This window comes from Hydractinia symbiolongicarpus, chromosome 8, assembly GCF_029227915.1.
Source record: "Hydractinia symbiolongicarpus strain clone_291-10 chromosome 8, HSymV2.1, whole genome shotgun sequence".
Taxonomy (NCBI): Eukaryota; Metazoa; Cnidaria; class Hydrozoa; order Anthoathecata; family Hydractiniidae; genus Hydractinia; species Hydractinia symbiolongicarpus.
Genome location: NC_079882.1, coordinates 3,934,966 through 3,959,549, shown reverse-complemented (window position 1 = coordinate 3,959,549; position 24,584 = coordinate 3,934,966). Strand labels below are relative to the sequence as shown.

The following is a 24,584-nucleotide window of genomic DNA, read 5'->3' as shown; positions in this document are numbered from 1 at the left end:
ACATATGATATGAGCCGTTTTCTCAGAATTTCATGATCACGTGGAGTATTTCATCAGGTCGCCGGCTGCCGAGTGAGCTCAAAAACATGGAAAACACAGCTTGATGAAAGTGACAAAACTTCAGTTGTTTTCTGGGAGAATAAACGTATTTTCAGTCACTAGACTTGTTACAATCCGTAGGTTATCTATATTTTCAATATCAAAAGGAGTTAAAATGACCGTAAGTAATTTTGTGTCGGATTATTTAACTAAGTAAAGCTAGGTCCTAAGCACAAATGAGATCTGTGTGGGGATTCTTGTGGCAAATGATTACATCACATCTAGGGGAAAACAATACACTCACCTAAATTTATTATATTACTTGCAAAGAATAATGTTTTAGAAACATTTGACCACAGTGTTTGTTTGCCCCCGAACATGAAATAATCATATTGGTTAAAAACGTAGCCACATGACTTTTTTGCCAGAAGAATAATACGGGTTAGCATCATCAAATTTTAAAGGAGGAAACAAAACGTTTTTGGGAAAAGCAGTGGCATATTTGGATTCATCAGGCGACTCCAATTTAATTAGTTGTTCTACGGGCGAAGTCGATAGTAGCTTACGGTCGGTCGGTAGGCAAAATAAAAATAATTTTATCGAGAATGTATGGTCAGAACAACAACAAAAATAATAAAAACAACGGAGGAGGGTGTTACGACAACTGTTTTTTCCTATGTATTTTTGCATAACGCACCACAGTTTGTTTTGTAGTTGCGAAGGGAAAATAAGAATAATTTGTCTCACTAAAAAAATGTAACTAGTACTCAAGGTGAAAAAATAAAAATACTTGCATGCTCAAAAACTTGTTTTTAAAAGTTATGCAGCAAGAATTATTATGGTATTGTTTTGAAAGGGGTACAGAATCTACTTGTATTGTTTTGAAAGTCTTACAGGTTATACTTGCACTGTTTCGAAACTTATACAGCAAGTTATTCTTCTCCTACTTAAAAAATAAAACAAACAATTTTAGTGTTCTTTTATTGTTTTTTGCGTAATTTTAAAGGAAAATTCTTTTTTGGACTATGGTTGTTTAGTTAAGAATATTTAAAGTCTTTCGCAGCGTTACCGCTGAATCATTTTTTAAAAAATCTTAACAGAGGAACGTGTTACGAATAGCGTATTTGTCTTGTTTTAATTATTTTTTCTAAATTGTATCGACTGTATTACAGTTTAGCTAGCATAATTTTAAACATATATATTAATCATAACGAAGGAGGGTGTTACGACAATAATCTGTCTTGTTTTTCACTTGTATTATAACTATTTTAGCGAATGTAGCTAATTTTCGTTATAAATCACATAAAAATTTAAAAACTTCTGTTTAACCATGTAACTATTTTTATGATTACAAAATTAGTGCATTGTGCATTTTAGTTTTATCGCAACAAATTACCATGAACAAAAAATCAACTTTCAGTGGCCTTAACAACAGTGGTCCAAGTAAAGTAACATTATTGATTCACCTTGTTGACATTCAACCAACAAAAAATAACATCATTGATTATCTTCTATGCTCATTATATTTTCACGAGTTGGGATGAGAATTTGTTTTTTTTTCCTTTTTTTTCTTAAAACTTTTTTGCTTGATATTATTATTTTTTTGTTTTTGTGAAAATTAGGGTCGGTCGGGCCCGTAGAGCATCACATATAACAGGCCATTTCGTGAGAGGCGTGCGATCGCACGCGCACACCCCCACACACGCGCAGATTTGTTTACCAGGTGAGAGATTTTAACAGTAAAAGGTTGTTTTGATTTATTTTTATTTTTTCTAATATTTCAATTGATTTTATAAAAAAATGCAACAATATTTTAATCTTTGTAAGGTCGCCTTTTAGAGAATTTAAAAGAAATTCAGCATTATTTAAGTTGAAATAACTAAAAGATAATATAACTAATAAGAAAAAAAAAACTTCTTTAATAACGAAATATTCTTTTAGATAACAATTTTTCTGATTCATCAAACATAAGGTTTATTAAATATTATTATTAGCGGCCGTTTGACTTTTCGTAATTTAATTTAATTTAAATATCTGTTTGCCCCACAAGTAATATCAAAGTTTAATTAACAAGTCTGCTTACGACTTCTTCGTATATGGGTTGAAATTCCTTGCCGTACATTGTTGGAACTTGCACTTTGTTTTTTCCTTACGTTAAAACAGCAGCCCCTGTGCGGTGTACAGGGGTAAAGGAAATGTTTTTGTAAATTTATTTTTTTGATAGCACGCGCATCGCACGCGCAGAATGTATGAGGCGTGTGATCTACCGCACGCCTGCCTAAAAACTTACGAAATGGCCTGATATAATATTGTTTTTCTTGTTGCCAACTTACAGCTTACAAACTGCAAAAAGAGATTATGTTTTAACAAGAAGTATATTTATCCAAGTAAAATGTAGAAATATCACTGCCAAGATCTTAAGCTTGGCATTTGACAAATAGACATTTAAATATAGATGGCCTAAATAAGGTTTTAGTAACAATTTCTTGTGACAAGAATTTCAGAAGCAAATAATATTACATAGTTGCCTCACTTGACTTCTTGGTTTTATGCTTCATAAGCTACAAAAAGAATGTATTATTTTTGCTGTTGACGTAAGCAAAATATAAGACCTTAAAAAATAAAAACTGTCAACATCACTATCACAAATAAAAAGAAGCAATTAATAAAAGTATTCAAATCACAATGTTAACAAATCAGGATTTCTGTGTGCAAATTGTGAATTTGATTCTATAAAGTAATCAGGATGCTACAACATTTGTAAAGCTATCTTTCCACGCACTCTGATTTAGCTTCTTTTGTAATTCAGGAACTTGAGCGAAAGAGTAATGTCAAGCTAAATGTTTTGCTAGACATAGAGAAATCTGTCCAAAAGCAATGGTATGACAACAACATCTTTGAAGTTGATGCACTTAAAGTGAGTGTCTACATGTATCTTATTCTAGTTTGTCTGCCATGTTGTTTATATAAATGTTATATATTGTTTTCGTTTATTTTAGGCTAATGAAGGCACAACGTATGGCATTTTGATTTTAAAAATAGGCTAAACTAAATTTATTTATTATGTGTATTTTGTTTTCAACAGAACAACAGTTGTTGTGTTCATATATACATGCTGGTGTTTTTATTCTTTAACTTTTTGATACCAATAACAAGTGATTTAGAAGAAATTGCAGAGTTCTAATTTTAAAATGTACTTTGATTATAATTTTTAGCAGTGAAAAGTATATGGTTTCATTTCCATACCCTTACATGAATGGAAAGTTGCATCTTGGTCATACGTTTACGATATCAAAATGTGAGGTATAAAAAGATTTTTATGCTAATTGTCAAATGCATTTTTTAATCTCATTGATTCCTTCTCCTCAACAAGCCTGTAAATCTATCTATACTTATTAAATTTATATTTTTTCAAAAGATAATGGCCAAGTTTTCTAATTGTAGTTTGCAGTTGGTTATGAAAGATTAAAAGGAAAAAGATGTCTCTTCCCCTTTGGCTTTCACTGCACTGGGATGCCTATCAAGGTATACATTTTACTTGTTCAATTAACACATTTCTATATATAGCCCTTAAAGTAACATGGTTGTGTCTTCGTTTTAGGCTTGTGCTGATAAACTAAAAAGGGAAATGGCAGACTTTGGCTGTCCACCAAAATTCCCAGTGAATTCAGGAGCAAAGGAAACAGCGAATGTAAGTTTAGAAATCTATGGGATTATTTCAATAATTGTGTATTTGTTTACAGCTAATTAAGTCAAAAACTTCAATATGACATGCAGGTAAATGGAGCCTGAACCTTGTAATTATTTTCCATTTCTTCCATTATTGTTACAACTTCTCTGGGTTTTTTTCAGATGAAAAGTAAAGTGGCTGCTAAAACAGGAGGATTAACATATCAGTGGCAAATTATGCAAGCTTTGGGTATCCCTGATGATGATATTAAAAGGTTTTTCTTTATCTTTTTTTGTAAAATTGAAGTAGTTACCCAGTGGAAAGTGGGAACACCAAAATTTGCGAGAAAAGTTACAGGCCTAGTCTTTCCACCATAGACTAAACTCTTGTGTATTGATAAATTATATTTTTAGAAATTACATACTACTTCAGCCATCAGACATCCTTAGCATAAAGTTATGTTTATGCCTTTGAATAACATATCAATTGTATATTTCTAGTTTTGCAACCACAGATCATTGGTTAGAATATTTTCCACCTCTTGCAATGGAAGATCTTAAAGGCATGGGATTAAAGGTGAGTCCTATGTAATAACGTTTTCACTTTAGCATTGTTTATCATTTATTATAATATTTTAAATTGTTATTGACAAATCTTTCTGCACTTCTAGGTTGACTGGAGACGCTCATTCATAACCACAGATGCAAACCCTTACTATGATTCCTTTGCAAGGTGGCATTTCACTAAGCTAAAGGATGCTGGTAAAGTGAAATTTGGAAAAAGGTAAGAACGCTCTTGTTATTTATAAATAAAGTTAATGTGAAACCCATTTGTTTGACGTTTTGCGATATCATTGGTATGGACTTTTTTATAAGGGCCTTTCTCAAATAAGTGCCCAGGGGCTGTATATCACTGAAGCCAAAAGGAGACACTTTTTGAATATTAAAAAAACGATGTATGGCTCAAAAAACCTTTCCTATTAAACAATTTCTTTTAAAGAACACTTAGCATGTCTTTATGCAAACATTTACCCTTTCTTGATTGATTACTCCTCTTGATTAAAGGCGCCCAATCAAGCATTTAGAGTGATTTGATATTTTAGATATACCATTTATTCTGCTGCTGATGGTCAACCATGCATGGATCACGATAGGTTGTCTGGCGAGGTTAGACTAAAATCAATTTCTTTAAAGCATTACGTTAGCTCTTCTAATATGGAAACATTTTTTAAAATTAAAGGGTAAATATTGACTATTTGACCAATGGAAGAAAATTCTTTTTGATTTTAATTTTTTGAGGTTATAATTGCATTGTTGTTTATTACCTTCTTAATTATTTTTATAACAGGGTGTTGCACCACAAGAATACACACTAATTAAAATGAAAGTAGCTGAACCACTACCAGAGAAATTGAGGTGGGCACCTTTATTACTTCATTTGCATTAAGGCTCTATGCAACTGTCTTGTAATTGCAATTTCTGTTTTTTAGTTCACTGGCTGGCAAGAGTATCTTCTTAGTGGCAGCAACATTAAGACCTGAAACAATGTATGGACAAACAAATTGTTGGATTCATCCTGATATCAATGTGAGTTATCAATATTTGAGGATAAGTGTCAATGTTTATCTCCATTGGTCTAAAATCTGGCTTTTTGCTAATGCAGAATTGTATTAATCTTCTCCCTCCGAAAAAAAATAAGAAATCTGAACATGAAATTGAATTTCTTTGCCAGTTTTTGTAAGTGTCAATCTCTGTGTCTCTGTGCTTCGTATTTTAGGTAAAAAACTACATAAAACTTGTTAAAAATATATTTGATCTGGATATTAGAGTGTTTCAGTTTGTCAAACTGTTGAGTTTAAAGATAGATTTATTTTTAAAAAAGAGAGTTAATTGTATGATGTTTTGTATCATTACAGTACATAGCGTTTCCATCTTCAACAGAAAATGAGATTCTTATCAGTACAAAAAGGGCTGCAAAGAATATGGCATACCAGGGTATAACGAAAGAAGACAACAAAGTTGATGTTATATTAGAGTTAGTTGGACAAGATATAATGGGAATTAGTCTAAATGCTCCACTCACTCAACACAGAGTTATTTATACACTTCCAATGTTGACTATCAAGGAAGACAAAGGCATGTATTTTTATTCAAAGTTTTACCCTTGTACACAAAAGTTATTTTCCATTAAATAAAAAAACCAAGATGACCTCAGCTATCCTATTGATGTCATTTTCGACTGAAAGACTAGACATCATCCAATTTTTTTAAGCTAATTTTTCTCCAATGTACTAATAAACATATTGTTCTGTGGTGATACAATGTCTCCTTAGTCTGTCAGCACTTTTCCTCAAAAAGCCTGGCATTTAATAAAAAGCATTGGTTTCTTTTATAGTCCAGTTAAAAAGAGTTGATGATTGCAGAAACATCTTACTTCACTAGTGAATTTTTTTTTTTTAATAAAATAGATAATTTGACCCTCTTTTCATGAGATCTTTAGTAACAAAATTAAAAATTTACAACAGAAGAATTGATGATTTTATTTATGCGACAATCTTTATTTTTATGTTATTTTTGGAATGCTTTAAATCTTTAAAAATAAAATCATTGAAATCATTGTGTTATTTTTAATATAAATCCTTTTTTATCTAATTTTTATACTCTTTTTAAATATACTGATCATTGCTTAGGTACTGGTGTGGTTACGTCAGTTCCTTCTGATGCTCCAGATGATTTTGCTGCGCTGCGAGATTTAAAGAAGAAAGAGCCATTCAGAAAAAAATATGGCATCGCAGATGAAATGGTTTTGCCATACGAACCAATCCCTATTATAGAGGTTCCCGAACTTGGTAATCTTGCTGCCATCAAAACATGTGAAATGTTTAAAGTAAACAGCCAGAATGATAAGACTCAGCTTGCTGATGCTAAAGAATTGACATACAAAAAAGGTTTTTATGATGGTGTAATGCTTGTTGAGGAGTTTAAGGGCCAGAAAGTTCAAGATGTTAAGAAGATTGTGCAAACGAAAATGGTTAAGGAGGTATTAATGTTGCTGTGAAATCTTCACTTTTCATTTTTCATTATGTTTTTAATTGTATATTTTTGCTATAGTAAAATTACTAATAATAATTACTAAAATATTTCAATTTTTTAGCACTATCACAATGTTAGGAAAAACTATTTGAAGTATTTGTTTAGGGCAATGCATTAATTTATATGGAACCAGAAAAAAAAGTGGTTTCAAGATCAGGTGATGAATGTATCGTAGCACTGTGTGATCAATGGTATGTTAGGTTTTGTGACATGTCTGCTTTAACATCAAAGATCTCAAAATTTCTCAAAATGTTTTCGTCTTTAAAAGCTGAGTGAAATGCTTTTGCATTAAGATGAATTAAGAATGTTGTTTTTCATCACTTATTTTTTTTTATTTTAAAAATGTATTATTTTCTGGTATATTAGAAATTTTTATCTGTATCTTGCAGTCAAATGCTAAATAAAATTTTATATCAGATAAAGAATATTTATTTTTTGCTTTATATTTTAATTAGGTATTTAGACTATGGCGAAGAAGACTGGAAAAACAAAACAAAAGGATTATTAAGTCAACTTGAAACGTAAGTAATGCATCTGTTCATATCTTACACAAAAAAAAAATCTTTTCCTGTCGCTTATTTTGTAATGTATTTTTAGGCATTGCTCATTATTTTTAATTGTATAGACTTTATATGAATTACATATGTACTATAGGGATTTAATCCTATAATTCTATTCTGCTTTCAGATATGCTGATGAGACCAGACATAATTTTTCAGCTACACTTGATTGGTTGCAAGAACATGCTTGCTCTCGCTCATATGGTCTAGGTAAGTGTGATTGGCCAGGTAATACTTATTTATTTAAGAATACATGAAAAACCTGTTACCCATTTTGAAATACTGGTATATTTCGTAAACTGCGAAATAAAAGTATATATTTTCTGAAAGCCAGATAATTTCCTATAGGTGAATATTTATCATATTATCATATTATAGAATATTATAGAATATTTATCATATGTTAGTGCTGAACGAAGTAGTTATTCTTCAATAAGATAATTTCCTATCGAATATAGCGTCATTTGTGTTATGAATTATTAAGCTGGGGAGACGTAAAAAATTATCGAACACCTCTTTCCGAGTTGACGTACAGGCACTTGAAGCTTATCGCATAGAAATCACACTATTTAAAACTACTCCATGTAAGTATTAAAACAGTGTCACAGTTTTGCTTTTTAAGATCAAGTTCCCAATTTATATTTCTGTTGTACTTTTTTACATTTGTTTTTTAAAAACACAGACACCATTTAAGAGTGCCCAGAACAATAATATTTTAGTTTTATATCCATATTTATAAATGCTTGTACCTTATAGCCTAAAACGTAGAGTTGTATTAAGCAAAAATTGAGATATCAAGATTTAACTTTTTAAGCAAATTGAAAATTGAAAAAAACTTCGAGGTAAAGTTTATGTTTTTTGCTTAAAATAAATATTCTATAAATTATAAACTTTCCCATGATGTAAAAATTAAAAAAATGGCAATATAACGACTTAGGTGTTTTGTGTATCTTGAAAAGGAACCCCAGATATAAAATGAAGTTGGACTTTATTCTAAAGCTAAAGAAGTTTGTTAACTAAATCAGAAATTCTTTAAATGTGATTATTTTGAGAACGAAAAAAGTGTTTTAAAAAATTTCAAGACTAATTTTTTTAAGCTCTAAATTGTAAGTCCAACATCATTCTATACCTCGGGTTAATTTTAAACAAAACCAAAAAAACATTGTTTACAGCTTTTGCTCACGTAAATTACTTTTAAATCTTTTACTCTTAAGGGATAGAAAAACAGACCTTCTGGTCCTAGTTAACACAAGCTTGATTTGCTCAACTCCATTCATATAAAGTTAAAATAATAAATATAAACATTGAAGCAGTATTTTGCCGAAATTTATTCCACAATATTTTTTTATTTTTTTTAAAGGTAGTGAAGATCTATCCTAAGTAGAAGAAAAACTATAAAGTCTTAAAAAGGTTTTCTGATAGGTCGTTGAATCTTGAACAGTGGAAGTAAATGTCACAAAATCCACTTTTAAACCTCGATTGGCAAATATAATTTTCCCAAATTGGATATTTTCAAGACCTTCACTAACAAAAAGATCTTTCGTAAATATATATTTTTTTTTACTGTATGTTTTGTACATGCAATCAACTACATACAGACATTTTTAGGCATTTGTGTATGTTGTTTACCCAGATCCTCATAATGTATGTTGGAATTACACTGGAATTTACAATGACATAAAAAATGGTAAAATCTAATGTATATGTCTCTCTCATCTTTATAGGAAGCAAGATACCATGGGATGAGCAGTATCTTATTGAATCTCTATCGGATTCGACTATTTATATGTCATACTATACAATTGCTCATATTTTACAAGGCAATGTAGATGGTTCACAACCCGGTTCTGGAAACATTAAGTAAGTTTCAATGTTTGCACACAAGTATTTATTCTTTGAAGAATTGGATTACTAAATTTTGTTTTAATCTACAAGGTTTATGTTTAACTTTTTACTTGTGCAGAAAATAAATGTTGAAAAAACAGTATTTTACATTACAACAACAAAAAAATTTCCCCACAAGTGGTAATGTGTTTTTATATTTGCTATTAGACCTGAAGAGCTGATCAAAGAAGTGTGGGATTACATCTTTTTTAAAGATGCAAACCCTCCAACAAATTCCAGCATTGATCAATCTGTATTAAGGTGATACTTGCTCTGTTAATATTTTAATTTTTTATGATTTTGTTTTCACTTTGCTTGCTACCAAGATTACTCGCTACCAACTAAAATTATAGCAATTTAATAATCTTTTGTTCTTTTGTTTAGTAAATTAAAGGAAGAATTTGAATATTGGTATCCTTTGGATTTAAGAACATCAGGGAAAGATTTGATACCAAATCATCTGACCTACTTTTTGTACAACCATGTAGCAGTGTGGCCAAACCAACCAAATAAATGGCCAAAAAGTGTAAGAGCTAATGGACATTTGCTGTTAAATGCAGAAAAAATGTCAAAGTCAACTGGAAATTTCTTGACATTGAAGAACGCGTTAGAGAAGTTTTCTGCAGATGGTAAAAGAAATTGTTTCTATTTTTCTTTCTTTTTTTTTTGATTTTAATTCACTGCTACACGATGCTTTAAAAATCAAAATAAATAACACCTTAGGTATGAGGTTGGCACTTGCTGATGCCGGTGATACTATTGATGATGCCAACTTCGTAGAAAAAACAGCTGACTCTGCAATTTTAAGGTTGTATACCTTAGTGGAATGGGTGAAAGTATGCATGATTTTGATTTAACGTTTTATATAATTGTATTATGTTATTCTCGTAAATGTTTACCTCTCAACGTTTATGTGCATAGGAGATGCAGGAAACTAGGAGTACTCTACGATCTGGTGAAACAAACTCTTTCAATGATAAAGTTTTTATGTCGTAAGTTCCTTTCAAGTTGACGTTGTGAGACTGAAAGACGGAGGGTAATCGAAAATATTCATGTCTTTTTCTCCATTTAAGTGAGATGAATGTATTAATCAAAAAAACTGAAGAGGCTTATGACAAGATGCTGTATCGAGAGGCGCTAAAGACGGGTTTCTTTGAGTTCCAAGCAGCTCGTGATAAGTATAGAGATGTTTCATTGGATGGCATGCATGTAGATTTGGTGTCCAAATACATAGAGGTAACGAACTATTACATTATGACACCACGTCTGTGTGTAGGAGGAAAGAAGTAAAAGTTTAAGATTTCTTTGTAACAAAAAATCGAGTCCAATCCACGTTTGTAAAAAAAAACCATGGTCACAAAGAAAATTTAGAAATATTTGCTAGGGTTTCTTGTAAATGTCGATGTGAAATATCAACGTGAAATTTCAACGTGAAATTTTGACTTGAAATGTCGACATAAAATCCGACGTGAATTGCCGACGTGAAATGTCGACGTGAAATTTCAATTTGAAATTTAGACGTGAAATTTAGACGTGAAATGTCGACAATCGAATTTAAGATAGATAATATTTGTTATAGGCATGTGAATTGAAAGATACTACAAGACAATTATTTTCTTGGAGCTTTTTACCTCCGGAAAAATTTGTATGTGAAGGCCTAAGAGAAACTTTGTGAATATTGCATAGTGGCCTTCAAGCATTTATATATTTGTCAATTTTTTGTTTTATATGAGAGGAAGTGGGTTGCACTTGTCTAGGTGTTTGACTTGAAACAATATTTTTATGATTTTAGATTCAAGCCTTATTGCTTGCTCCAATATGCCCTCATATTTGCGAACATATTTGGCAACTGATTGGGAAGGTACGTGTAACGTTTGTGTATATAATCAAGCACAAGAAACATTGCTTGTTTTAAATATTTATAGTATATAAATGAAGTTTTGTTGCCAAGGGCAGTTCTTTAAAAACAAATGTGAACGTTATTTTATTGCACCAGATTTTTCAGGATTCGTAAATGTTTTTGACTGAAGACACGGATTTCCCTTGTACGGATATATCAAGTTCATTGTCAAAGGTGCTTGCTAGCCATCAGTTGTGCATGAAAGTCACATATGTTGGGCCGTGTTGCTGATTTTATGCTAGCATCAAACTCTCACTGGGTACATGGGTTGTCAGAACATCACTTTCATCAAATGTTTAGGGGGCTAAACTTTTGTGTTTAGAATGAAAGTATTATGTTGGCAAAATGGCCGATTGCAGGTGACATTGATTACAATTTGCTAACAAGTAGTCAATATCTGATGGATTGTGCTCGAGATTTTCGGTTGCGATTGAAAAATATGATAGCCTCTCAATCAAAAGGAAAAAAGGTTAGTTGATAATAATCACTTATAGTATGAAGACTTGAAGGTTCGAAAAAAAAGACTCTTGTGTTAGCAGTTACTCTGTTATTTTAAATATTTAATTGGTCCCTTTTCTCTCATTCATTTAAAATTAAGGGCGTATTTAGGCCTTTAGGTGGTTTAATTTAATATACTAGTCCATAGCCTGTGGAAAAATCCACGGGTTCGCCCGTCCTTTTTATACCGCATTGCGTGCGTCTCGCGACCTGCGCAGCTAAGCTACCATTTTGCGTGACAGACAGACGGACGGACGGACGGACGTTAACGGGTATTATAATATAGATGATGAAGTCAAATTGTTGCACTTCCCTTGAATCTACACATCGTACTTTTTACAATTTCCCTTCCTGCCTTGCAAGGCTGATTTTCTTGAAAACAATGGATTAATTCATCTTTGTGCCGATCCGAATAAGCGCCCCCTTTTTTCGAGGGGAGGAGGGGGGCTTATTAGAGCAGGGGCTCTTATTTACAACTTTTTCCTTAACCTTGAGGCGCATATTGGCCACGGGCGCTTAATCCATTATTTACGGTATGTTAAAACTGAAATCGTTAATATCGTTAATTAATTATTATTTATGTTTTTATCAGACTTGTCGTTCGGACAAACTTGATTCTGTTTTTGAAAGCATAATCAAAAATAAAAACAACTTTTTTACATGTTTCGGTCATGTCATTAGCTATCCAAACAAATTGATAATAAGCACTTTTAAACTTCTCCGGCTGTTTATCTTCAGACGAAATCCGAAATGTTTACTTGTCTCACGTGTAAAGTGTCTGTCAGTTCGTATCTGACGATGAACGATATATGAGTGTCTTTTGCTGGTGTTTTCTTCACGGTGAAGACATCCTAAATCTTCGAGCAACTTTAAAGCCCTAACTTAAATCACTTACAGATATAACATTTCAAGCTGTGACCATCCTATGACAACTTAATACTGCTAATATGTAAAGAATGTGCAGATGACTAATTACTAATTTGTGGAAAGTTTAGTTCGTCTACTAAACTATCATGTTCAGGAAATGATAAACTTTCAACAATAGTATGAACACTAAACAGACAAACCAAAATAAAATCTTCAATAAGAGTAATTACTAATTATTGTTTAGAAAGCGAATACAACTGAGCCACCAAAGAAACCTACCCAGGGTGTGGTATATGTGGCTAAAGAGTACCCCCCATGGCAGAAGAATGTTCTCGTTACATTGCGCAAAATGTACGATGAAAACAATTCAACCTTTCCAGAAAATAAAGCAATTATGGCAGCATTAAAATCTGACGATAGTGTGAAAAAATACATGAAGAAACTCATGCCCTTTGTGGCTTACATCAAGGTGAGTTTGCTTTTATTGCTTAGGAGGTGTGACCACTTATTTCTCGGGTAAGTGGTTGCATAGTTTCCTTGTGATCATAAAAGAAATGCCTTATCGACAGAGAGCAATCGTACATATGTAAAAGAAAAAGAATCTATTCAATCTGTTTCTATAACATCTTAAACTTTTAAAATATTTTTATAATGGCCAGTAACTTGATGTAAGCCACCCTCATGAATAAACTTTAAAGTTATTTTTGATATTGTGCACAAACAAAGAGTAATGTCAGGGTAATCAACACTCCGTAGATTTGATTTATCAAAGATCTCCTAATTTTACCTATAAATTCCAAGAATTTATTTAGAATGTACTAGAATTAGATCTTATCAACAAACGTGATTTATATTGATATTCGTCTCTCCTAAAATGGCAAAAAAAAATCTCAGGAATAAAAAAACCTGCTATAATAATACCAAATTAGAAATTTAGTCTTTAAAAACGAATTTTGTTCACATCAAGCTCGTAATAATTGAATCCTAACAGATTTCATTTTGGTTCCCGTTACCTTTTAAATTATATCTCCTGTTTTTTTCTTCCTGGCTTGGTAATTACTTCTGCTTGTTGTTAAGAAGTGATAGCTAATAAATTAATAAATTAAATAAACGTGTAATCGCGTAATTACTTTTTATTTCGAAGGGCTTATACGTGCATATTTCCCACTTAAAGATTTTTTTCTTATTGTGATGAAGGTAATAAACGATGAATGCTGTATTTTTTTGTATTGTATCTCCATGACACCGTCATAGTGGTGGTATTGCTAATTTCTGTAATAACGTAGCATGAGCCAAAAGTGTTTTTAATATTCAAGAGGAAATAAAGAAATATATAATTTTCATTCACATATTAATTTTCGTCGCGTTTAAAGAACTTGAAATTAATTTGTAATAATGTTTTTGAAATATTAATCCTGAAGTGGGTGAGAGTGATAAAACTCGTTGAATCTAAAATGGTAAAATATTCATCCACAACTACGCTTATACTTACCATTTTGCTTTTTGGTATTTGTCATTGTGATGTCGAGACTTGCGTTGGAGCCAACAAATTTGGAACTACAGATGGGACCATGCGACTCATTGGTTTATTTCCCATCACAAAATCATCCGCAGAAGAATTTGCTTCGAATGCGTTGTTATGGTCCGAGGTGTTTCGATACAGTGTGAAAACATTTAACTTGAAAATACACGCAAAAAACGTTTTTGATTACACATGTTACGATATATGCGGACCAGGAAAGTTGAACGGTGTAACTGATGCTGTTGTTGATATTATTTTATCCGAATCTACTGTTCAGTTAGATGGTTGCCAGTGTTTACAAAGTAAAGCTGCGATACAAAATGTTATAGGTATAGTTGGACCAACCACGTCTTCAAAGTCAGTTTACGCTAATGAAATCCTTTCATTTACGAACATGCCAATGATCAGTTACGCGGCGACTAGTCCAGTATTAAGCAATAAAAATCTTTATCCGAATTTCCTTCGAACTGTTCCTCCAGACACGTTGCAAGCAAGATTGATTGGGGAATTATTTGTTAAGTTTCGATGGACGTATGTGTCTATTATTACTACTGACAGTTCTTACGGAAGGACGGGGAAGTCCGCTTTAAATGAAGAATTTCAACATAAGAACATTTGTGTGGCAGTTGATGAGTATTTTAGGGTACCTTACTATGCTCAGGAAGCAAGTCCAATCATGGAAAAAATAAAAAAAGAAACTTTAGCCGACGTGATTATTCTCTGGGGATCTTTCTCACCAGTAAAGCATTTTCTTCAAGATGCCCTAGAAAAGGGCATTCGAAATAAAACTTGGATTATCAGCGAAGCTTCTGGAAGAAACATTTGGTTCGCACAGGAAGAAAATAAAAAGTTGGGTAATTTTATTATTATAAGTCCGGTGAGTGGATCGAATCAAGAATTTGAAAGATATTTCTTTAACCTCAGTATATCTGTTGTCAAAAACCCATGGCTAAAAACATTTTTTCAGTACCAACGTGCGAATGACAGCGCAAAGTTAGGAGACTATAAAGAATTTTTCGACACAGCTCGAGTTGGTTTTATACAAGATGCTGTGTCTGCTTATATGCATGCTTATTTGGAGTATGTAAATGCTACTCAAGCGTGCAATATGTTGATTTCTCCATGCAATGCAACACCTATCTTTGACCACAGTTACTTTAACGAATTCTTTTTAAAAAATATTACATTTGAAAGTTTGCTTAACAAGACTGTCCGATTTGACAAAAATGGGGACGTAACTTCGGCTTCTTTCTATCTCTATTCAGTCGCATCGCAAAAATCCAAAGCGAGATTTGTCAACATAGCGATATGGTCTTCCGACGCTAACTTCACATATGTCGATCCTACTTTATACTTGCTTTCGAAGTCCGTGCATTCGAAGTGTGCTGATGATTGTGAGGCAGGTTTTTATCCGATATACCATGGTTCAAAATCTTGTTGTTGGAGTTGTGTTGCATGTCCATTAAACTATATGAAAAGTACTACTGGAGCAAGCGAATGCATAAAATGTCCTGATGAACAAGTATCGAACATGAAGAGAAATCGTTGCGTTGCCTTGAATGTAGAAGCTCTCCATTATGACAGTAAAGAGGCTTATGTGATGTACGTGTTTGTATTATTGGGGATGAGCACAACAGCATGGTTCATTGTCACTTTTATAAAGTTTAAGCATACACCAGTTGTGAGGTCATCCAACTTTGAATTATCACTAACGCAGTTGTCAACGCATCTGCTATTGTTTGCATGTCCTCTCCTGTTTTTGCACGATGACTCAAAATTAAAATGTTCTGTGCGTGTGTACATGTCATGTTTGTTGGTTGTCATCATTTTGTCAATAACGTTGGTCAAGATTACCCACATACTGGGGATATTTAAGCTGATGTACATTCAAACAAAAGCGCAAGTATTTCAAAGAAAAAGCAAAGAGCTGCTGATCATTGCTGCAGCTGTTTTCATGCAAATCTGTTTAGCTGTCGGCTCGTTCGCATTTAGTCCGATTGAAGTAATCGACGACAGAAGGGTGGAAGAATATAAGATCTACAAAAAATGCAACGATACAGAACATCTTTTATTGCAAGTGGTTTATATTCTACTTCTGCAGATTATTTGTGGAGTACAAGCGTTTCGTGGAAGAAACTTACCATCGAAGTACAACGAAGCCAAATACTTAGCTTTTGCTATGTTTTCCTCCACGTTGTTGGTAGGCGTGACTTTCCCTTTATATATGAGCATGACGACTGTTACCAAAGTACAGCTTTTGTTTGGTATGGTGATGATCGTGTCAAACTTCCTTATACTGACTATATCGTACGGATTTAAAATCTTTGTCGTGTGGTTCCGGCCGGACCAGAATTCGCACAACAAGTTTAGTAGAAATAGAATGAAATCAGTTATAAGTTTGACACGAAAACAATTAGATAAAAGAGAATCTGTGTTATCTTTAGGTTAGGGAATTTTTCTAAAATTCATATTTTCTTAACATTCAGTTAAATTTTTGAGTACGATATATTTGGAACACGCGATTACTCTTTTTTGAGGAGAAAGTATTGTGGGCGTCCATAAAAGGACGTGCTTTTAGCAAATACTTCACCTGTTGTAGAAGTGTCTTACTTTGTTCATTTTTTCCAAGTGAGACAAGGTTTTTTTAGCGGTGTTTAAAATTCATATTTTGCACATTGAGAATTTTAGAATTAAGATAGTAATTTGACTTTCGAATTATGGTTGACAAGTTGGACTCTAAACCCCTTGTTCTTGGAATCGAAGTGCTAAAATGTAAGGACGTTATTTGAAATTCCGAAATATGTCAAACGCAAGTAAATTATAAAACGACAAGAGGTTGACAACAAGGGTGATATCCTAATTCTGAAATTTTGTATTGAAAAAGTTACCGTCGTAGTATTTTTGGGGGCAAATGAAATTTCTAGTGATACGCTCAATCAAAACAAATTTTTGCTTGCGAGGTTCACAAAACAGATTTGCTTTCTTAAATTCTATTTAAAAATTGTTGCTGCGCAGAAAGAACAGGATTTCTCAACTGTAAAAATTTTTTCCACAAAATGCTTCTCAAACTTTGACCTTGTTAAGAGAGAACAGTGTAAAGATTTCTGAGGTCGAGAACAAAGTTTTTGGTGTTACATTTTCACGAATTCCACGAAGATTATTTTCTGTAAATAAACAGTTTAAACAATTCTGCAAGATAAATTTCAAGATCTTATATAAAAACAAAACAGATATGAACCTAGTTTTTAAGAACATTTTGGTTGAAATGGTACTGAGAATTAAGCACTTTCACAGATTCTTTCAAAAAATAGTGTCTTTAAAAAAAGCTTTTTCTAAGAAGAGTTTGATAAACTACGTGCACTATTAATTTATACCAATGTACGATTATTGACAGTCAGTAAGAGAGAAAGTAGTGACAGAAGGAGTGCAACAGTTACGTAATCACAACAGCCATTAGTAAGTTCGCTAATAATATGATTGCAGTTTTGCGCGTATCCTGAAAAAAAAACGAAGAATTTTAAAATCAACGTTACATTTTATTTTATTGCTGAGTAAAAAAGTTTAATTTACAACAAAATTTTCACATACAGCTAATCTGTAAAAATAATTCTTTAATATGTGAAATACGCTAAAAGCAAGTCTTAATTTATTTATTTATTTATTTTTTTGATTTATATCGCCAATAAAATTTAATGTATGATATCTCTCATCAGGTTTTTTGAGGACTTGAAAACATAGAAAAGCCAACGAATGGCTGTCGCTTTATATATATTCAGTCATTTTTAAGATCAGTATTAGTTTTATAAGTCCTGAAAAAATTATTGTATTAAAAATGTCAACAAAATAAAAAGTTGAAATCGACTTATATTTTTTCAGGTACAAAAGCCTAAATCTATTAGTGTCTAATCCCATTTAATTAAAGGTCAAACAGACCTGGTTAAAAAGGATCGTAGGATTCAAGCTATTAAATTGTGTATTAACCAAGAACTTTCATAATTCGCATATAGCAAATCCATTTTCGAAAAAAATATCTGAAACTTTTGAATTTCTTTTTTCTTTTCTTTTGTTTTTATGTGACGATACATCGCTTTCATCACTATCATAGCCAGCATTATCATGTTCGTAAATGGAATTCATGGGTAACGATAAACGGCTTGAGGTTGTACTATTATTACTAGCCGCGTGTTTATTCCGCAGCACGTTTGGCAGTAAATTCGTTTCCCGGCTATCTATTACAGGAGTCAAACTATATCTGGCGTTAGGATTCATCACTGAAAGACTTGCCGTGCTAGCTTTAGATAACTTTCGATCTGTGTAAGACAAACAACTCTCGATTCTTTCTTGCATAAATACCTTTTGTGTATTTTCCTCTGGATAGAACCAAATCAACACAATCTTGTAACCGTACTGAATAACCAGGATTAAAAAGTTGGCTACCATAATTATGATAGCTAGTAGTAATTGAGTATCGTTAAGTTCACTTATGCTTGCTTTGAGTGGAATAGCGATGATCATGACAAGAGTTGAAGTGAACATGGCGAAAGCATTATATTTCGCCTCGTTGTATTTCGCTGGCAGCTTCCTCCCTCTGAATGCTTGTGTACCACATATGAGTTGAAGCAGAATGATATATCCAACTTGAACAATGTAGTGGTCGTTTGAATTGCATTCGTGAAACATCTTGTACTGAGAAATGTCATTCGTAATGTCTATGGTCATTGGTTTCATTGTAAGCATGATGGTAGCTAGACTGATTTCAACAGCCATCAACAAGAGAATGATGAGCACTTCGGTGGTTTTTTGTTGGATCACTTCCCATTTTGTTAAACGATAAGTCAGTTTAAATATATGAACAATATGTATTGTCTTCACCATTGTTATTGTCACAATTAGCACAAAGGAAAATCCAGTTACGTAAGTTCGAGTGATGCATTTTATCTTTGTGTCATTGTGAACGAAAAGCAGTGGACTTAAAAACAAAACAAAATGTGAGAGCATTTGTACGAGTGATAATTTTGTGTTCGATGAACGTACTATTGGTGTGTTTCTGTGGTAGAAGAACGTACCAATGAAGAAAGTTGTGATGATAATGCCGAATGCTGATATAATATACATTATAAATGCGGCATTGCTATCAAAGAGGAGATATATGTCTTCTAGTGCGATACAGGAAGAATGGTCTGGGTTCGAGACGTAATGTTCAGGGCAAGCTTGGCATTCGTCTAAACTGATATTGTTTTTAAAAAAGTTGTTTTCACATGAAACGCACTGCCAACAGCATGTCTTGGCTGCATTGTAGATAGCATATGTGCCTGGCAGACAAGTATCGGAGCATGTTGAGTTGATCTGGTATGCCTGCTCCAGCAGACTGTCATTCAAGAAATGGAATCCTTTTTCTGACGACCAATGCGCTACATGGGTAAATACAGGTGGTGTATTCTTATTCTTGATCAGCATATATAAGTCATACCATGCACCTGTTATGTCTCCTTCGTGATTAAACTGAACTGTGTCATTATGAAGCCCTTTAAAATGAATTCGTTGAATGTATTTCTCATTGAAGTCTGAATGGTTTCTTATTGGTGTTGTAGTGCAATCGAGTTCAGTAAAATCACATGGAATATTATCCAAGGCAAAATTCAAATACGACTTTGTGTAAGCGAGGACAGCGTTTTGTACGAAGCCAACGTGAGCAGTATCGAAGTGTTTGCTGAATTGTCGCAATGTGGCGTTAGTGTTATGAGTCGTGTTCACACCATGCACATTAAAAAATGTTTCAAGCCATGGATTGTAATAACCGTCCAAAAGGTTGAGTCCATAAAAGTACTCTTCAAATTCCAGATTTCTTCCTCCCATTGGATTAATGATTAAAAACGTGCCCTCAACCTTATTTTCATTAGTTGTAAACCATTCATTCCTTCCAGATGCTTCGCTTACAATCCAAATTTTATTTTTCAATTTTTGAATGCTAGCTTCCATCAGAACGCTTTGAAGAGAATCAAATGAACCCCAGAAAACAATGACATTTGATAATGTTTCTTGATAAAGTTCTTTAATGACGTTCTTACTACTATTGTGTTTTTTGTTGACATTAATGATTGCTTCCACACCTATGCATATATTACTATCCTTGATAGCATTTTTTAGTGAATTTACACCAGATCGTCCATATGCGTTATCTGTGCCAATGACAGAGATATAAGTCCAATTAAAGTTTGTCAAGAGATCTTTAACAAACATGGCTTGAAATGTATCAGAGGGTATTGTTCTGTAGAAGTATGGGTATGTGGTGGTGTTGGTCAGTTCAGCACTTGTTGAAGCATAACTAATTTGTGGGATGCTTTCAAATGACACGAGTTTGTTCACATAAATGGAATTCGACGAAATAGCAGGTCCAACAATACCAAGAGTGTGAGCCAAAGGGAAGTTTTGTTTCAAACATTGACAATACATAGCTGAATCTTGAATTGCGTAAAAATAGTCTGTACCCAACAGCATGTCTAACGTTGCCTCTGTGGTTGCATCTAGTTCCTCCTGACCACACATATCGTAAAAAATGTAGCCGAAGACCTTCCGGCCGTTGAATTGTTTATTGCTTTGTTCGATGGTGTACTTGAATACTTCCGACCATAGTAAAGCGTTGTTGTTAATCTCAGACTGGTATTCGTTTCTCATCGGGAACATACCGATTATCATAATTTCACCTGTAAAGCTGGCGATTTTTATTGTACCGTGACACTTCTTGTTGGTTTTTTGAGCTGATATAAAGGTGTAGACTAAACACATGAGAAACACTTTTACATCCATTTGTAGGTTCAACAAAAATCCACCAACAACCTTTACTGTGTTTTGGATTTGTTAATCTATTTATTTCTGTTTTACTCGACTGTTGATACCAAAACAACGATAGATCAGGTTAACAATAACTTTTCTAATGATTTCAAAAGTATTGTCATGTTTACTATGATTATGTCTATTGACGTTGTATCTAATCTTGTTATCTCCTGATAATAGATTGATGTATTCCCTTCGATGTACGTTGCAATTTCGTGACTTTAAGTGAACGTGCTAAAAGTGATGCGTTTTTAAAATGTCCAGTTTGGTACCATTCAAAATTAATGACAAAAGAATGAAATAGACATCACTTGTGCGGTTTGAATTGGGCATATGACATGTATATCGTTCTCGCGTCAAGCTTATTGCATTGTATTGACAGCAAAGGAATTGATCGCGTTTAATTTAGAATTTCAATAGAAAATAATGCTATTTACCAACGCGTAGTTTCATGTTAATTGGTCAGGTAATCCTCTCTAAAATTAGTCATAATTTCTTAACGTAGCTATATTTTATCTAACTTACTAAGAATTGTGCATAATAGCTATAACTTGTTTCTGTGAATCTAACTTTTCTTGCTCTGTGAGTAAAAGAAAATAAACATTTCTCTTCAAACAGCCCCTCGTGACATATATCTGTGATCTATTTGGCGTGTGAACTGATTAGAATATATATCCGAATTACTACGCTCCATAGTTTAACAAAAAAGGGAAAAAATATCCAATGGAGAACAATAGCTAGCAAAGAGAAAGCAAATTAACTTTTTTGTTAACTCGTATAAATTATTAAATAGACGTTGGTTATATCAGTTTTACGTATGAACGAACAGCCACTTTAATCAGATTGTTAATTGAATTAATTAAGTGAAAGAAATAAAAACCAATTATAATTACAAAGATGTTTTTATATATTTTTTTTTTCTCAATCATTCATAGTCTATCGCTGTGTTAGCAGTAAAGTGAACTAACGAATATACGATTTATAAAAACATTGCAACGTCTTTAAAAGGGAGCTGAATATTGTTCCAAATCCTTTCGAGTGCTTGATGCTAGGGAGGGTGCGCCTATTGTTTTTTTACCTTTTTCCAAAAAAAACACGGCCATGATTATTGCTCTAGACGTCGCTTAGCAACACTGAATAGGGTTGGAATTTACTGGAACAATCTATAGACGCGAATAATTCTTTTAGTAAGGGTGTCAAAACTCCCAAAATAAAATAAAATTTATAAATCTGCATCCTTCGAGGTGTAAAAGTACCGTAACCTAATCACAACCACCATCCTCCCCGCTCTCCTAATGTGGGACAATAACGATGGTAGCTTAAAAGGTTTTATTTCAAAGCGGAAACCTAAAAACGTCCGTCCAATCGTTTTAATGGTTTTTACGTCCAGTTAATTTTGTGGACTGACTTCAAAAAGTACGTGCGCATGCGCTGTGCATGTTGTGTTAATACATTTTTCTTTTTAGGAACGTGTGAGCAAAGAAGGCGCTGGCGCTATGGATTTACGGGTATCGTTCGACGAAGCTAGTGTTCTGATGGACAATCTAGCATATTTAGTGAAGACGATAGAAGTAAGTATAAGCCGTTCTTGTTGGCTATTTACCTCAGATGATTTTACGAGTACACGATTTTTTTTATAAGCAACTTAGAATTTTGGTCACATTTTAGGATTCTTGTTTTTCGGCTCATATCTAGCTAGATCTGAAGTTGTGTAATGGTTGCGTAATTTTCTTTGATTAAATTTTCAGTGTTATTATAAGAAAAAGGAAAATACGAAGTCACTGTTATGAAGCCAAGAAACAAAGGGTTAATTAAAAAGAACATTAAAAATGTTTTCTTCGCTTTCTTTATCTTTATCTTCATCTCTATCTTTAATCTCTCTGTCTTCTTCGTCTGATCCGGGTAAAAAAACATTAATTGGATTGTCTCTAAAAATAAAATAAAAAATGCTTATACTCACAATTGTACAGAACTGAAGTTGCTTATAGACGAGTTGCTTATAAAATATAAAAGTGCTACTGTAAAACGTTTTTATCTAATGATTTTTAAAATATCTTTAATATTTAGTTGGAAAAGATCGAAGTGAAATCATCATCGGACGCAGAGGCGAAAATACAAGAAGAGTGTGCACCAGGGAAACCGTACTCCGTGTTTTCTGCATAGATAGCTTTATAATTATATATAAGGTGTTTTTTATAAATCTCGCGAAAAAATTGGTGTCGGGTAGTCAGTTTCGCTGGAATCGCGTTAAAAGTAGGGTTGTTTTTTTGCAATTTTTTGCGATTCTCCTTTATCTGTCCTGTAATGCACCAGTTTTTATAAGCTATAAATAATAACATTAAAGCACGATGATAAAAAAACTGAAATCAAAATTTACCTTACTTATTTTTGTGAGAAATATAAATGCAACAAATTTTATTTAAAGTAGGATACTTTTCTAAATTTGTGGCTAGAATGGAGAAACAAAATTAAGAATAAATGTGTCTTTTTTCTGTCCTATCAGCGTGGGGAACTCAATCCTTTAGCAGGTATTGCAAATAAAAGTTTACATTTTACAAAAGATACAATCCCAATCCTACAAATGAGAATATTATTGATTTGAGCAGAAGTCTAATGAAGCAATTTCCTCGCATCTCGCAAGCAATTTCCTCGCATCTAAGCTTCTACAGCTTAAATGGGATGTAATTCACCAAATCCAATGAAGATTACTAAGTATTGTCCTGTGCTCGGAATGTATACATTAAGTATACACCGGTAATATCTATCCAATTTCTCTCACATGGCATGGGTTGACCTGTAGCTGTGGTAAAAGCACTTGCTAAACATGCCTGCGCTGTAGACCGAACCACGGACCTTGTGATTGCGAAGTGAACTTCATAACCACAAGGCCACACGCACAAACTTGGTAGATCCTTACGATATTTGTGTTTTTATGTGGATTTCAATTAGACAGTTTTTAAGGTTTAATTAATCCCACGATCACTGAACTTGGCTTTGTGTAATTATACGTTTCTTTAGTTTTGTGACTGCGTTTTTAAGGCAACGCATAAGTTTTCGTTTCTACAATAAGCATAACGTAAACATACGCTAAGCCTTGTTGTGTTGTTAGCATAAGCATATCCCAGCCTGATTTCGAATTTCACTTGCATATAAAAAACATGTATCATGAAATCTATTTTCGCATTTTATACTTTTTTTTTATAAGAATAGTGTTTTTTGTTTCAACATGAATATTCTAACTTTTGAGAAAAAATCATCCTGATATGTTTTTAGCAAACTCTTAGCATAGTTCAGAGTAAACGTCTGAGAATGCACTGTAAGCAACGTAATTTAACTGCCGGTCAAACAAGTAGATTTTGTGGAGAGAAATCCTGTAAAAATGACCCATGAGAAAAGAAATTTACATCAATGATAGGATACAAGTTTATGTGAGTTAACAAAGAATAGAAAAACATTCATAATCATGTGGACATATAGTGGCAATTTGCGACATATATTGTCGATTTTGTGACATAAGTGGCGATTGCGACATATAGTGGTGATACACACCCTGACAGTCAAGAAAAACTCGTACTTAATAATACTAATTAAAGCGTATAGATGAGCTGCAAATGTTTTTAAAGTTTCATATGCATGCACATCATGACAGGAAAGAAAAAAAGATCGCGTAAAGCAAATTAGCTCTTTACCTTAACTTTTGAATTTAAAGAATGAGGTG

At 32.9% G+C, this 24,584-nt stretch overlaps 3 protein-coding genes across 3 annotated transcripts; 2 read left to right on the top strand and 1 right to left on the bottom strand.

Moving 5' to 3' along the window:
- The first annotated feature begins 51 nt into the window (after positions 1-51).
- On the top strand, positions 52-23,304 carry LOC130654915 (leucine--tRNA ligase, cytoplasmic-like). Its single transcript, XM_057457569.1, has 28 exons — positions 52-220; positions 2,849-2,956; positions 3,039-3,055; positions 3,255-3,342; positions 3,484-3,564; positions 3,641-3,730; positions 3,892-3,983; positions 4,210-4,285; positions 4,380-4,492; positions 4,812-4,875; positions 5,057-5,124; positions 5,199-5,295; positions 5,625-5,844; positions 6,399-6,748; positions 6,907-6,992; positions 7,257-7,322; positions 7,489-7,571; positions 9,086-9,221; positions 9,414-9,506; positions 9,630-9,874; positions 9,969-10,081; positions 10,167-10,237; positions 10,319-10,481; positions 11,038-11,106; positions 11,468-11,614; positions 12,755-12,979; positions 22,333-22,437; positions 22,934-23,304. Exons 1-28 carry the CDS (start codon positions 104-106, stop codon positions 23,027-23,029), a joined length of 3,279 nt encoding a protein of 1,092 aa, XP_057313552.1. The 5' UTR covers positions 52-103; the 3' UTR covers positions 23,030-23,304.
- Positions 12,987-18,385, top strand: LOC130654920 (extracellular calcium-sensing receptor-like). Its single transcript, XM_057457574.1, has one exon. It carries the CDS (start codon positions 13,965-13,967, stop codon positions 16,479-16,481), a length of 2,517 nt encoding a protein of 838 aa, XP_057313557.1. The 5' UTR covers positions 12,987-13,964; the 3' UTR covers positions 16,482-18,385.
- LOC130654919 (G-protein coupled receptor family C group 6 member A-like) lies at positions 17,561-21,483 on the bottom strand. Its single transcript, XM_057457573.1, has one exon. It carries the CDS (start codon positions 20,837-20,839, stop codon positions 18,023-18,025), a length of 2,817 nt encoding a protein of 938 aa, XP_057313556.1. The 5' UTR covers positions 20,840-21,483; the 3' UTR covers positions 17,561-18,022.
- Positions 23,305-24,584: the final 1,280 nt, after the last annotated feature.

Excerpts from the sequence above, each read along its gene's own strand:
- LOC130654919 (XM_057457573.1), bottom strand. The coding sequence starts at position 20,839 with ATGGATGTAAAAGTGTTTCTCATGTGTTTAGTCTACACCTTTATATCA.
- LOC130654915 (XM_057457569.1), top strand. The coding sequence starts at position 104 with ATGAAAGTGACAAAACTTCAGTTGTTTTCTGGGAGAATAAACGTATTT. Across the intron at positions 6,993-7,256 it reads GTAGCACTGTGTGATCAATG|GTATTTAGACTATGGCGAAG; the intron begins GTATGTTAGGTT and ends TATTTTAATTAG. Across the intron at positions 7,572-9,085 it reads CTCTCGCTCATATGGTCTAG|GAAGCAAGATACCATGGGAT; the intron begins GTAAGTGTGATT and ends TCATCTTTATAG.
- LOC130654920 (XM_057457574.1), top strand. The coding sequence starts at position 13,965 with ATGGTAAAATATTCATCCACAACTACGCTTATACTTACCATTTTGCTT.